Source organism: Numenius arquata, chromosome 7, assembly GCF_964106895.1.
Source record: "Numenius arquata chromosome 7, bNumArq3.hap1.1, whole genome shotgun sequence".
Lineage (NCBI taxonomy): Eukaryota > Metazoa > Chordata > Aves > Charadriiformes > Scolopacidae > Numenius > Numenius arquata.
This window is the reverse complement of record NC_133582.1, coordinates 1,413,795-1,427,385: the sequence shown is the minus strand read 5'-3', so window position 1 is coordinate 1,427,385 and position 13,591 is coordinate 1,413,795. Positions and strand designations below refer to the sequence as shown.

The 13,591-nt window shown below is 40.6% G+C and overlaps 1 protein-coding gene across 1 annotated transcript in view; it reads left to right on the top strand.

Annotated features, from left to right (window-relative positions):
• Window positions 1-13,591, top strand: part of COL12A1 (collagen type XII alpha 1 chain) — a 98,263-nt gene that overhangs the window by 42,286 nt on the left and 42,386 nt on the right. Inside the window, exons 23-35 of the mRNA XM_074150628.1 lie at window positions 849-994; window positions 1,273-1,402; window positions 2,220-2,359; window positions 2,859-2,988; window positions 3,845-3,984; window positions 4,256-4,388; window positions 4,507-4,533; window positions 4,849-4,991; window positions 8,001-8,130; window positions 9,277-9,416; window positions 11,245-11,374; window positions 12,078-12,220; window positions 13,259-13,388. Coding sequence (XP_074006729.1) covers window positions 849-994; window positions 1,273-1,402; window positions 2,220-2,359; window positions 2,859-2,988; window positions 3,845-3,984; window positions 4,256-4,388; window positions 4,507-4,533; window positions 4,849-4,991; window positions 8,001-8,130; window positions 9,277-9,416; window positions 11,245-11,374; window positions 12,078-12,220; window positions 13,259-13,388 — 1,662 coding nt within the window. The remainder of the gene's footprint in view (window positions 1-848; window positions 995-1,272; window positions 1,403-2,219; window positions 2,360-2,858; window positions 2,989-3,844; window positions 3,985-4,255; window positions 4,389-4,506; window positions 4,534-4,848; window positions 4,992-8,000; window positions 8,131-9,276; window positions 9,417-11,244; window positions 11,375-12,077; window positions 12,221-13,258; window positions 13,389-13,591) is intronic.

Sequence of the window (13,591 nt, the reverse complement as noted above, 5' to 3'; positions counted from 1 at the left end):
ACTTGTCCCAGCTTTTTCCAGGCTCACGAAGCAGAGCTGTACAAGACTAGAGCCACAGCCATGAGTTACAAGACAGAGTTTATAAATTCCGAAATCTGATCATACACAAATATGTTCTCCTTTATTTTTATGCTGGATAATTAATTCCTGCTACTAGCAGCCAGAATTCTATAGAAATTCATCCTAATTTTATAAAATTAACAAAAAGCCGTTTCAACACACTGGCATCACTTCTATGACACATAACTTAGCTGTTATGTTTCTGCTCTTAGCTGCCTGCAGGAATGATTTTAGGTATATTTATGCTGAATGCAATGTAAGGTGACTTTCCTGCCTCTTTAAGTGTATTGAATGTTAGGTGTTCGTTTAACTTCTTTGATTGTTTTCTTTTAGCCTTGCCATAAACCCTCAAAGTATGTACATGATTTTTATGAAGTCTGTGGTAATTTTTTATATTTATTTAATAATTTGAGAAATACAGAAAAAAAGAAGGAAGTACAAAAATTCCTTTTATAAGTACAGATCCCAAACCAGTCATGGTCTGTTTCATATTAGAGCATTCATGTGAGTTAATGTTGCTTTTTAGAATATTCAAGTGTTCCACTGCAGGCTTGTAAGATACTTTTAACTGTGTGCAGCAAGTCTGTAGCGCATTCAAAATGCAACGACCATTACCTCATTCTTAAACTGAGCAGAACTTAAAATACCACTACTTTCAGATCACCCTTCTACTACCCATGATGTACCTAATGCCCACGTGCAATATTCTTAGTGACACTACTGTATGTGAAATATGAGAGGGGAAGAAGGTGAAGGAAATAAATAAACCTATATATTTTGTTTGGCAGTGCCAATCTCTTCAGTTAGAAACCTGAATGTTTATGACATCGGATCAACTTCCATGCGTGTACGATGGGAGCCTCTCAGCGGAGCTACGGCTTATTTGTTAACATACGAAGCTGTGAACGCCACAATCCCAACCACAGAGAAAGAGGTGAGGGAATCTGTGTTCACTTCCCCTACTCTACCAAAAATAAACTTTGAAAAACGTATGGATTTTCTTGATGTGTCCTAGTAGTCAAAAGAGACTGGCACGTCCTTCTCAAAGTGCCGTGTACTTGCTGGGATAGTGTATACAATGACATCTGTCAGGAAGCTGTAAATGCACTGTGAATCTCCCAAACAAAATTCCCTTGAAGTTAAATCATTGCTTGCTGTTCTGCCATTGCTTTCTTCAGTTTTTAAACACTTTGTGTTATTTTTCATGTGCAGATGCGTGTCGGACCGTCAGTGAATGAGGTTCAGCTGGTGGATCTCGTCCCCAATACCGAGTACACTTTAACAGCTTATGTGTTGTTTGGTGACATCACCAGCGATCCCCTCACCACCCAGGAAGTGACACGTATGGACAACTTGATTTTTGCTTGGTTGTTATTACTTCAGCAACATTTAACTTCCATTTTATTTCGTGCAACGGTTTTCATATATTCTCTTTTGTTTAGAAGACCATCTTTTCCATGTTTTATGCATTTTCTAACACTCATACATTTCCAAAAGATCTTAAAGGCAATTTCAATGAAGAGGGACTAACTATTGAAAGAGAAACAAAAGCCTTTTTTCCTTGAATAGTGAAGGGAGTTGGCTTGACAATCTCAAGGTCATACTGTCTTTAAAAGGTCTCGATTTTGCTTGCATTAACTTAGAAACCTTGTTCCTGAGTTCAGCCATTCTCTTAAGTACAGAAAATCCAAGGAAACATGCCATACCAAGAAAAAAATTGATCTAAACACACACACACATTGATCTAAATCTTTCATTAAATATTTTTCCTTAAACATTTCCTACTGGCAAAGGTGTGTTTCTGGGCTAGATGCATGCAGTATGGTTATTCTTATGTTCTTAAAAAATGTTCAGCCCTTAACTTTACATGAAAAGTGACTGTTGTCACCAAAATTTATGATCTTAAGCACTGATACCTCTAAAAGCCTTGTGCTTCTTATTTACCAAGGTGAAGCTGCCACAGTTTATTTCTATTTTGCTCATTGCTGGGACGATAAGCTCTTAAACTGTCTCATCTAATGGCCAGAGCAATGAACTTCCCAGGAAGTCATTGCCTCCATTTCAATGAAATGCATGAAAAGAATTCAATTCCTTCTGTGAAAGATCTGTACCTCTGTTGCGAACAGCATTTTCACTTATTACTGTCATTATTTTTACAGTACCTTTGCCAGGACCCAGAGGCTTAACAATTCAGGACGTTACTCACAGCAGCATGAACATCCGTTGGGATCCTGCCCCAGGGAAAGTTCGAAAATACATCCTAAGATACAAAATAGCTGAGGAAGACGATGTGAAGGAGGTAAATGAAAGGAACATTTTTGAAAGTACTAGAAAACAGTTCTATTTTGAAGAGCTATGTTACTAAAATTACAGTAAAAGGAGTATCATAAATCACCATTGAGAGTGAAGAACTTCAGTCTTAGTGGCTGCAGTCAGGAAAAGGTACTGATTTCTTGGAAACTGAATAAACATGAGAGAGATTTCTTTGTGTGTCCTCTCTTCTTCCTCCTCCAGAGAGGAAAAATCCTCAAACTGGCTGGAGAATTTTCCTGTGCTTTGATAAATAGCCAGTTCTACTCTCTGCTAAGTGCTATCTTGCTGAGCTCTAAGAGACAATATGCTTTGCAAAGAAGTTAGGAGATAGCACTCAATATTCGGGTTTAAATTTAGGGGAAAATGGCAAAATTGAGCGCAAAATACTTCTGCGTTTTTCAGTACAGGAATTTCTGCCATTTAATCAAATGAGGCATCAGAAATAGAGCAATTTACTGTTCTTAAGTGACTATTTTTATTCTTAGGTGGAAATCGACAGACTCAAAACGAGCACCACTCTCTCCGACCTGTCCTCCCAAACGCTGTATAATGTCAAAGTTGTTGCTGTGTACGACGAAGGGGAATCCCTACCCATAAACGCAGAAGCCGTCACTCGTAAGTTTTCCTGATAACCCTGCTCGTGGGTATTTTTGCCTTATGTTCCATTTAAGTTGCGTGTGCTGCAATATATTACTGAGTTGAGGGGGAACTGTAATTTAATCTATCTTGAGAAACATTTTTCTCGCATTTGTAGCATTATTTGCAACATGATAATCCCTGGGAATCTGAGATGAGTTCAGTGTCTTATTGCAGTAAACACCGAGCCTGCAGGCTCAGCAAGTGTGAGATTTTTTTTTTTCCTTGCTTTTGCGCTAACCTTTTTCTATAGCTGTGGTTTTGTGTGAATGTGTGTGTAAGGAAAAGGAGGAAAGCTCTGCCAAAGAAATTATTTTTAGTTTAATTCTCCGCTTTTACCTATTTACTCATTTCTTCCCAGTGGCTATAATATTTTGCCTCCTTCATGTACAGTTAACCTCTGTGGATTTTTTCTAAAATAAGTGCTGTGATTCAGTCATGACTTATTTGGCTTATATAAAGAATTTTAAGATCTGGGAGAAACTCATGCAGGAGCTTGATCTCTGTGTGTGGGAGTTCAGAATCACTGCTTCGAACTCCAAAATGTGAGAGTTAGGACTTCAGTTGTTGTGAGGAGGCGTGTGGGTTGTGACCTCTGCTGAGGTCAGTGGAGATATCAGACAATAATCTGGTGATGTGACCTTATGAAGTATGATTTCCTTAGTGTAGGTGGGCTCTGTTGTACTCCAACACTTTACTGTGGTCATTAGAATCATGGTAACTGAGAGGCGAATCTTCTACACAATCTCAATTCTTCATCTGAGTAATTCCATGGTTTAACTATCTTTATTTTGTAGTTACATTTTGTGGAATACTTTTCCTTTTCTCATAACAGAGCCTGTGCCAGCGCCCGTCAATCTCAGAATCACAGACGTCACCACCAATAGTTTCAGAGGAACTTGGGATCACGGAGCTCCAGACGTCTCTCTTTATAGAATAACCTGGGGACCCTATGGAAGACCGGAAAAACAGGAGGTAAGAATCAGTGGTCACCATAAGATTTTGTGGGTAGTCTCTCAGAGGACATATTTTGAAAATCGGAAGTGTAATTAGTAAATGGCCTGTAAATTGCAAGTTGTTGTGCTTAACGGAAATTCAGTGAGAAGGTGGAGAACACACAGTCACAGCCACTTGGAGTGGTATTACTGTGTAAAAAGTTACTCATATCCCATTCTTTGCTTGTTTGGTTTTGTTAGTTTTGTTTTTATTTATTACTTTTTTCTTTTTTTAAATATTTCTCCACAAGACTATCTTAAATGGGGATGAGAATAGTGTGGTCTTTGAAAATTTGAATCCAGATACGTTATATGACATCTCCGTTACTGCCATCTATCCGGATGAATCAGAAAGCGATGACCTCATTGGCAGTGAAAGAACATGTAAGTAAATAAAGAGTTTCTGCCTTTAAAGAGGCAGTTTCTGTTGTTGTTCGTTGTTATTAAATCAGAAAGCGTACACATACAAGAATTCTGAAAACTCTTTCTACTTTTTTTCTAGTACCTTTGGTACCTATCACCACACAAGGTAAGAATCTGCATTTCCAGGTATGGTATTATTAAAGAAAACTCATAGCTATATTTTTTTCTAAACTGTGAGGAATGTTGACATTAAAAAGCTGAGATCATTTAATAAATATTATTGTGTATTTGGAAGAATACTAAACACTAGATTATCACGCTTGTTATTTTACAAACATCACAGTTTATGTTATCTTGTACTTAATACATTCTGCTCTTGCTTAGGCATTCATGCAGCCCTAAAAGTATAAATGAAGTGTTTGTACCTGCTTTTTTTTGGTCTGAATTACATATTTATTCCTCTCTTTATTATGTTTCTCAGCCCCAAAGAGTGGCCCGCGAAACCTTCAGGTGTACAATGCAACGTCCCACAGTTTGACTGTGAAGTGGGACCCGGCCAGTGGCCGCGTGCAGAGATACAGGATCATTTACCAACCCATCAGTGGGGATGGCCCCGAACAGTCGGTAACTCATTTTGAAGTGCTATATTTATTCAACCTTAACTGACAGTTCTGCAAATTAATTCCTTAGAATAATTTATTTTCAAAGCACAGCAGTGCATATGTTAATCACCTTTTAGGTAAAGATTAATATTTATAGAGAATAGGTATATATTCCCACCTTTTTCTTTCTCCCCTTTCAAATCCAAGATAGAATGCTCTTTATGGAGCAAAAATAACTTTGGATACAGCCCGTTTTCTTGAAAAATCAGATAATCAGATAATAATAGATATAACTAGAATAAAGTTAAAATGTATTGAGGAACAAATCAATTAGGACATGAGACTACAAGTCACAGACAAGCAATCATCACAACGAGCAATGATATGAACTACCACGACTCCTTCCATAACCCATAGTTTTCCATGGTTTCCATAGCATGATTTATGTCCTATCAGAGGGACTTTGCCGTGGAACATACTGTGGACAGTTGAGACTGTCCCTTACCACACTAGGGACAGAAAAACCACCCAGAAGCTGCAGCTGCAAAAACGAATCCATGCAGAACATACACTAAGGAAGGGTTTCAGGTCCTGCCCCTCTGCTCTGCCCTGGTGAGGCCACATCTGGAGCACTGGGTCCAGTTCAAGAAGGACAGGGAACAGCTGGAGAGGGCACAGCAAAGGGCTACAAAGATGATGAGGGGCCTGGAGCATCTCTCTTATGAGGAAGGTCTGAGGGACTTGGATCTTTTTAGTCTGGAGAAGAGAAGGCTGAGGGGGGATCTGATCAACGCCTATAAATACTTCAAGGGTGGGTGTCAGGAGGATGGGGCCAGTCTTTTTTCAGTGGTGCCCAGAGACAGGACAAGAGGGAACGGGCACAAACTGGAACATGGGAAGTTCCATCTCAACATGAGGAGGAACTTCTTTCCTGTGAGGGTGGCAGAGCCCTGGAAGAGGCTGCCCAGAGAGGTGGTGGAGTCTCTGTATCTGGAGGCTTTCAAACCCGTCTGGACATGTTCCTGTGGGACCTGCTCTGGGTGACCCTGCTGTGGCAGGGGGTTGGACTGGGTGATCTCCAGAGGTCCCTTCCAGCCCCATATCATTCTGTGATTCTGTGATTCTGAATTTTAGCGTCTTTTAATATGACTGAGCAGCTGTAACGATAGGGAGAGCCAGTACCGGGTGACCAGCCAGCTTTCCTGGCATCGTCAGCAAGAGCTGTGTTGGATGCTGGTGGCCTACGCAACACCGTCTGGGAACAGGAATTCCAGCAGCCTGTTTATCAGAAATCTCTGCTACTTAAAAATGCCCTATTCTGCAGTGGGAGGCTCTTGTTGTTGCTGCCAAATGACTCAGAGGAATGCTCTCAGATGAAAACCACACTCATTAGCTTGTTCCTGTGGTTGGAGATCACACATGTTCAGAAGTGTATCGAGGAATGTTTACTCTAGAATCAGTGGGATCCTTACGCACCCATTTTTACTCTCTTCTGAACAGCATGCATTTGAGTTGAGGTAATTGAATTGAATAGTTGAATGCAAGATTAGTGAGAAATCCCTAAAAGAATAAGGAACAACAGTAAGGTTAATATCTGTACTTAATTTCTGGTACTGGAATAAAAAAAGAATTATGGGTATTCTGTTGAAATTTGTGCAAAGAATAGACTTAGACTTAATTCTTCATAAGTGGATAGAGTCCAGTGGTGGTAGTTGGAGAAGACACCTCTTTTTGAGGAAAGTACAGGGAACAGTCATGCTCTGTTTGTGGCATTTTAATGTCTGTCTGCAAATAATTCTCAGTCCTGTGACAGTAATTCCTTGTCTGCTCTTTTTGTTACTGTTATATTTGGTTAAACTGCAGCTGCTGGGTAGGCAGGAACAGAGTCTCCACTAAAATACTTAAAACAGAATTTCTAGAAGTTCTTTTGTTGCTCTGTCTGACATTTTATGGCCTCAGCACCAAGAAAGAGCACAGATGATTTGAAGACAACTCTGCAAAAACTACATATTGAATTCCAGAGACCATTGTGATCATTTAGGGTCAGGTTTTGAAAGGCAAACAGGTACTAAAATATAGGGGCAGCCATGATGGGATGCTAAAGGCATTTCTGCTTTGAACTGAGCTTTTTACACTTGAGTACAAATAAAATTTTCCTTGTAAATTAAAACAAACTACTGCTATGAAATGTGAAGATGTATAAATGGTTGCTCAATATCAGTTCTTCATCATCAGAAGCTTATATGTGTGATGACAAACGTATTAGCTGAATAGGCTTTGAAAAGGTGCACCTAGTCTTAAAAGTACAAAGGATGCTCTTGAGCAAGTGTAATTTCACACAATTTAAACCCCAAAAATCTCATGAGTCACAAATGCTGAAGATCTAAGTATTATTCTCAGTGCACTGTAAATCTTTTACTTGGTGATTATCATCACAGGATGGTCTGTAAAAGAAAAATTCAAATGAAAGATATATCCATCCATTTATAACCATCACTAATGATTTTAGACTCTTAACAAAGATGTTTTGGAAGCTGAAGTATCATGCTGTAAAATTTTTGAAATCAAGGAGAGGCAATGTTGATATTCTATCAGATGTACATTAGAATGTTGTCATTTATTCCGAGCTTGCATTCTACCTGAGAGCAAAGCATAAAGGGCCCAATTCAAAGTCTATCAAAGTGAATGAAAGACTGTCATTGACTTCAGAATGACATAGTCAGGGGCAACGCAGAGAAACAGCTCTGTGCTGGCAGCTGATGTATAATTGTGGTTATGTGTGAGTCTGGAGGTCTTAAAGAATACTGGCTTTGTGTCGCTGGACTTGTCTAAACTTGCTAAAATTAATATCTACTAAATATTATTATTGTTCAGTGTCTACCATCAGTGTCAATCGCGAGAGCATTGCAGCGTATGATACATCATAGCGGTTCCCACTCTGCGTCAGGCACTTACATTCTCCACTGTAACAGTAAGCGTAGAAGGGGCAGCGTAATAGGGATTTTAATGTTTTCCTTTTGTTTTGCTGCAGACTGTGGTCGGAGGGCGGCAGAACAGCGTGGTGATACAGAAGCTGCAGCCTGACACACCATATGCTATCACCGTGTCCTCAATGTACGCAGACGGCGAGGGCGGACGAATGACAGGACGAGGCAGAACCAGTACGTAGCTTATTGAGATCTTCTTATCAGGCGTGAAGCAATACTGATGTGTTGCTTTTCAAATGAGCCAAGAAAAATTCCTTGTGGTGAAGTTCATCCCATCTGTATTTGTCATTTGTCCTTTGATGGGTTTCAAGTCCCTAAAGTAAGGAGGCGTGTCGGTCCCTGGACCACTGCCTTTGACTGGATGCCCAGCTTTTAAGGCTGAGAAAAACCCTAAGGCTACTATGGAACTTCTTCCTCATTTTCGTCTGTTTAATTGTCTTATGCCACAATTTGGTAAACACCTTAAAGCATCTGAAGGCATAGGAATCTTATATGTGTGCTGTTAATTACAAGTTTACTATTTTCCCCTCAGCCCCTTCAGTTCAGAGCCTGACCTTTACAGTCCGCTCCTTGAGACTCTGCCACTGGATGTTGGTAGCATTGTTTTGGTCCTGCGGTACAAAACACTGAGTGATTTGCTCCCAGGGGTACTTCAAGTATAAAAGCCAATTCACTAATTAATTATTTAACTAGAAATTTCTTAATAAATAGAAATTCTGCGATAGAAAGTCAGACATAGCAATGTGTTTGGAGAGGAATGAGGAAAACAGTCATAGAATCATAGAATTGCCCAGGTTGGAAAGGGACCTTTCAGATCATCAAGTCCAACCATCAACCCAACACTGACAAAAACCATCACTAAACCAGATCTCTAAGCTCTATGTCTACCCGACTTTCAAATCCCTCCAGGGATGGTGACTCCACCACTGCCCTGGGCAGCCCATTCCAAGGCTTAATAACCATTTCAGTGTAAAATTTTTTCCTAATACCCATCCTAAACCTCTCCTGGCGCAACTTGAGGCCATTTCCTCTTGTCCCATCACCTGTGACTTGGGAGAAGAGACCAACCCCCACCTCTCTACTCATCCTATAATTCTAAAATAGTGTCCAGAAATAAATTTTTCTTAGTCTAATTAGCATTCCTTATGCTGTTGGATGGGGCTGATGCATTCTGATTAATGAAGACAAATAACATTTAACATGAGCTATTAACCCTGCTGGTTTTTAAATTTCCTAACGATACATTGCACGGGCATGATCTGGCAGCGCAGGCAAGAGAATGTGGTTCCACATTTCTGACAGCTCATCGCTCTGTTTCAGAACCTCTCACCACTGTGAGGAACTTGCTGGTTTACGACCCAACCACCAGCACTCTGAACGTTCGATGGGATCATGCAGAAGGAAGCCCTCGCCAGTATAAAGTCTTTTATGGACCTACGGCTGGAGGCGCAGAAGAAATGGTAAATATTTTTGTGTGGATCTCACTAGGTGCCTCAGATAAATTGCAGCTCGTGGTGCTGGTGAGAGAAATACCAGAAATACCACTGTTTTCACCCCAGTGAAAAAAACCACGGGGGTTTTTTTTCTGTTCGTAGCTACCCTGGAGAACATGCAAAGCGCCTCCATGAGAGTCAGTCACTCCCATATGTATTAGGGATTATTGATTTTATATAGTAGACCTCCAGTGGTTAGTTCTTAGTGCAGGGATTTAGTACCACATGCAGTATTTGTTTGTTTTTTAGAGCAGTGCATTTGAATGTAAAGCTGACTTCAGGGTCTACAAAAGGCTAGAAAGTCAGCAGACCTCATTTCTAGCCATTTTTCCTGCTAAAAAGTCATATGGCTGTAGGGAGGCAGCCAGGATGATACTTGTGCAAGCAGAAAAATCCACATAGGTGTCTTATTCCAATCTCATAGAATTACTAAGTTGCTAAAGAGCCAAAACAATCTTGGAAAATAGGAACCCTTGTTGTAAACTGGGAAAATATTATTCTTTCCCACTTTTGTTTCTTTTCCCACATCTGTGCATTTGATGAGCCCATGAAATGAGGAGTACGTGAATCGACACTGTTCCAATAGCACCTAGGAGCTGCTGCTGATAAATGTTCTTAAATGCTGTGGAATTTTGCTTTCTAACGCGAGCTGCTCATTAATTATTGTCATTAGCGGAGAATGGCTAGAGAGCAGCCCTGAGGAGAAGGACTTGGGGGTGCTGGTGGATGAGAAGCTCAACATGAGCTGGCAATGCGCACTGGTAGCCCAGAAAGCCAACTGCATCCTGGGCTGCATCAAGAGAAGTGTGGCCAGCAGGTCACGGGAGGTGATCCCACCCCTCTACTCTGCGCTCGTGAGACCCCATCTGGAATACTGTGTCCAGCTTTGGAGTCCTTGACACAGGAAGGACATGGAGCTGTTGGAACGGGTCCAGCGGAGGGCCACGAAGATGATCAGAGGGATGAAGCACCTCTCCTATGAAGACAGGCTGACAGAGCTGGGGTTGTTCAGCCTGGAGAAGAGAAGGCTCCGGGGAGACCTCATAGCAGCCTTCCAATATCTGAAGGGAGCCTACAGGAGAGCCGGAGAGGGACTCTTTGTCAGGAAGTGTAGTGACAGGACAAGGGGTAATGGTTTTAAATTGGAAGAGGGGAGATTTAGATTAGATATTAGGAAGAAATTCTTTGCTGTGAGGGTGGTGAGACCTTGGCCCAGGTTGCCCAGAGAAGCTGTGGCTGCCCCATCCCTGGAGGGGTTCAAGGCCAGGCTGGATGGGGCTTTGAGCAACCTGGTCTGGTGGGAGGTGTCCCTGCCCAGGGCAGGGGGTTGGAACTGGATGATCTTTAAGGTCCCTTCCAACTCTAACCATTCTATGATTCTATGATTAGCATATTTTAGTGTTATATAATGCTTAGTATTTTTTATTTATAAATTGTCTTTTAAATGCCTCTGAGCTGCTAAATAGTAGTTGTTAAAGAGGTCACTGCAGATTCTGCTCCTGTTACTAGCAGAACAGGATTTGGACCCAAAGGTGAATGTAGCTGTAAGCAATTGTATTGGAGAACATAGGACTTAACCGCCATTTTTGTTAATTCCAAGACGGAACCTTCTTGAAAGGCAATTCCAGCAGATACCATGAACCCTGTTACTTCAGGCTTCATCTTTTGTCAAATTTTTATCACATCCAGTCTTGAAATGAGATGTGGTGGAGAAGTGAGGAAGATACAAAAAAGCTTAAACTTTTTGCCTACTTATGTGAATGTCATGCCCCTACCTGTTGTTTTAATTTTGCAGACGACAGTGCCAGGAAACACAAACTATGTCATCCTGAGGACTCTGGAACCCAACACACCTTACACTGTCACCGTGGTTCCAGTTTTCCCAGAGGGGGATGGTGGGCGTGTCTCTGACACTGGAAGAACTTGTAAGTAAAATAGCCCTTTTGAAGAAAATGTTAGGATTTTTTGTGTGTGAGTTGCTCAGATCATTAGAAATTGATCTTACGTCGAATATGGAAGTTATGTTTTAGCTTTGGGGAAAATAAAGTGTAAGAAACTCTGTTCACCTGCTTGGTTATGGCTGCAGCTCTGTAAGTTATTCCGCTTTGTTTGCTTATTCGGGTGGAGGTTTTCAGCCCACTTATCTCCGACAAACTCAGCTCTGACGTTGTGCAGCAAATTCACTGTTCACTTCCACACAGCAGGAAAATTTGAACTGTAGTGCCAGTAACAATACTGGTGAGCAAATGGCAAATACTGGGGTTAATCCATGCTTATGTCCATACCACGTACTTAAAATTTTCTGGGGAGTGTGAGTTCCTAATGTCAGTATGAGCTAAAATGTGTAGTTTATGGCTAATTTCCATATCTGTCTGGTCGACAGCAGGGTAACAAAGTGTTACGATCATACTTGCAATTTGCAGCATAAACAGATGTACTTTGCTGTCTGTTTATAAAGTCCAGTAACTGAGATTCTTAGATCTGTAGATTTTGGGGCAACAGAAGTAATGTGTTTATCTTGGGCCGATGCGCTTCTCAGCGTCCTTTGAGCGCTGTTATGAATTCGAGTAGAACTAGGACTTACGTCAACAACTTTGCAAAACTGACTTTAAATTATCCTTGCTCTAGTGGAGAGAGGAACACCCAGAAACATCCAAGTTTACAATCCCACACCAAACAGCATGAATGTCCGGTGGGAACCTGCTCCGGGTCCGGTACAGCAATATAGAATTAATTACTCTCCACTGTCTGGCCCAAGGCCATCAGAATCTGTAAGTAATTTAGTTTTTATACTGTTCCTTGAAAGTGCGTGGAGGGTATTGCTTCCTTCAATGAGTGTAGAACAATAATAATAACCTCAAGCCAACTGTCTGCCCAGGAGTGTCCCTGCTGAAAACAGTCTACAGGAATTTAGTCCATTGTAAATAAATTCTTAATTTGGTGAAATAAGAGAAATAAGAAATAAGACACCCATTTAAAACTGGGTATTGAGTATCCTTTATCATATTGCAGGTAAAGATAAGTTAAAATAAACCTTTTTTTTTTTTTTTTTTTTTTTTTTTTTTTTTTAAAATTCAGAAGGAAACACCGAATATTTATTAGGAAATGTTTAATTATGAAGCCAAATGCCATGTTTGTGTGATTTTACCACGAAACCATCTGTTCACCTCAAGTCATTAGTGTTTAAGTAGGTCATGGTGAGCAGCGGAGTCTGGATGTGGGTGAAAATTTGCCCTCCAGGAGTGAAGTGAGAGTTCTTGGCTTTGTGAAGAAATAGGTGCAGTTTTAGAGCTAAGTCTGTGAATGTGCTCACACAAAATGTGCACCCAATACTGTACAGGTACAGATGGGTATGGTTTTGTGTAAGGAAGTGTACGATTTTTAATGAATCATTTGCATCCGTAAAGTGAAACTGCATATTACCCCCCCGACAACTGGGAACCCCTGTATTAGTATAATAGGAAATGTCCTTTATATGTCAGTAAACCATGACAATATAGATTTTCGGTTTCTGTTCCTGAATGTTTCTTCTTTTTCTCTAACCTATTTTTATGTAAAATGTAAAATAATAACAATTCCATTTCCAGAATGAGAGCTCCTTATGTATTTATTCTTTTTTTTTTTTTTGGTACCTGCTCTTGAATGTTTATCAACATTATTAAATTGTATTACTTTTCTTGGAAAATGTACAGTCTGGTCATGTTCCCAATTTTTCTATATTTTATCCAAATTCTTCACTCTACAAAGATGCAGTATCATCTGAATGATACTTTTTTTTTCTATATACGCACCTTTTGTTTCTGTTTTAGATTGTGGTACCGGGCAACACTCGCGATGTGATGCTGGAGCGCTTGACTCCTGACACTGCTTACTCCATAAACGTCATAGCTCTGTACGCGGATGGAGAAGGGAATCCGAGCCAAGCCCAGGGAAGAACATGTAAGAGGCAGAGGCAGTTCAGGGCTTGCTTTGTGAAATATGTCAAAATTGCTGTGTGAAGAACGTATAGAATTGGTTGCAATCACAAACAGTGTAAGCCGTTCAGCGTGACACCAAGATCAGAACATCTGAATTATGGCTGAAGCAATTAGTCCTCCATGGGAGGGAGGTTTCGCTGTGTTGTCTGGCGGTTGTGGTACATG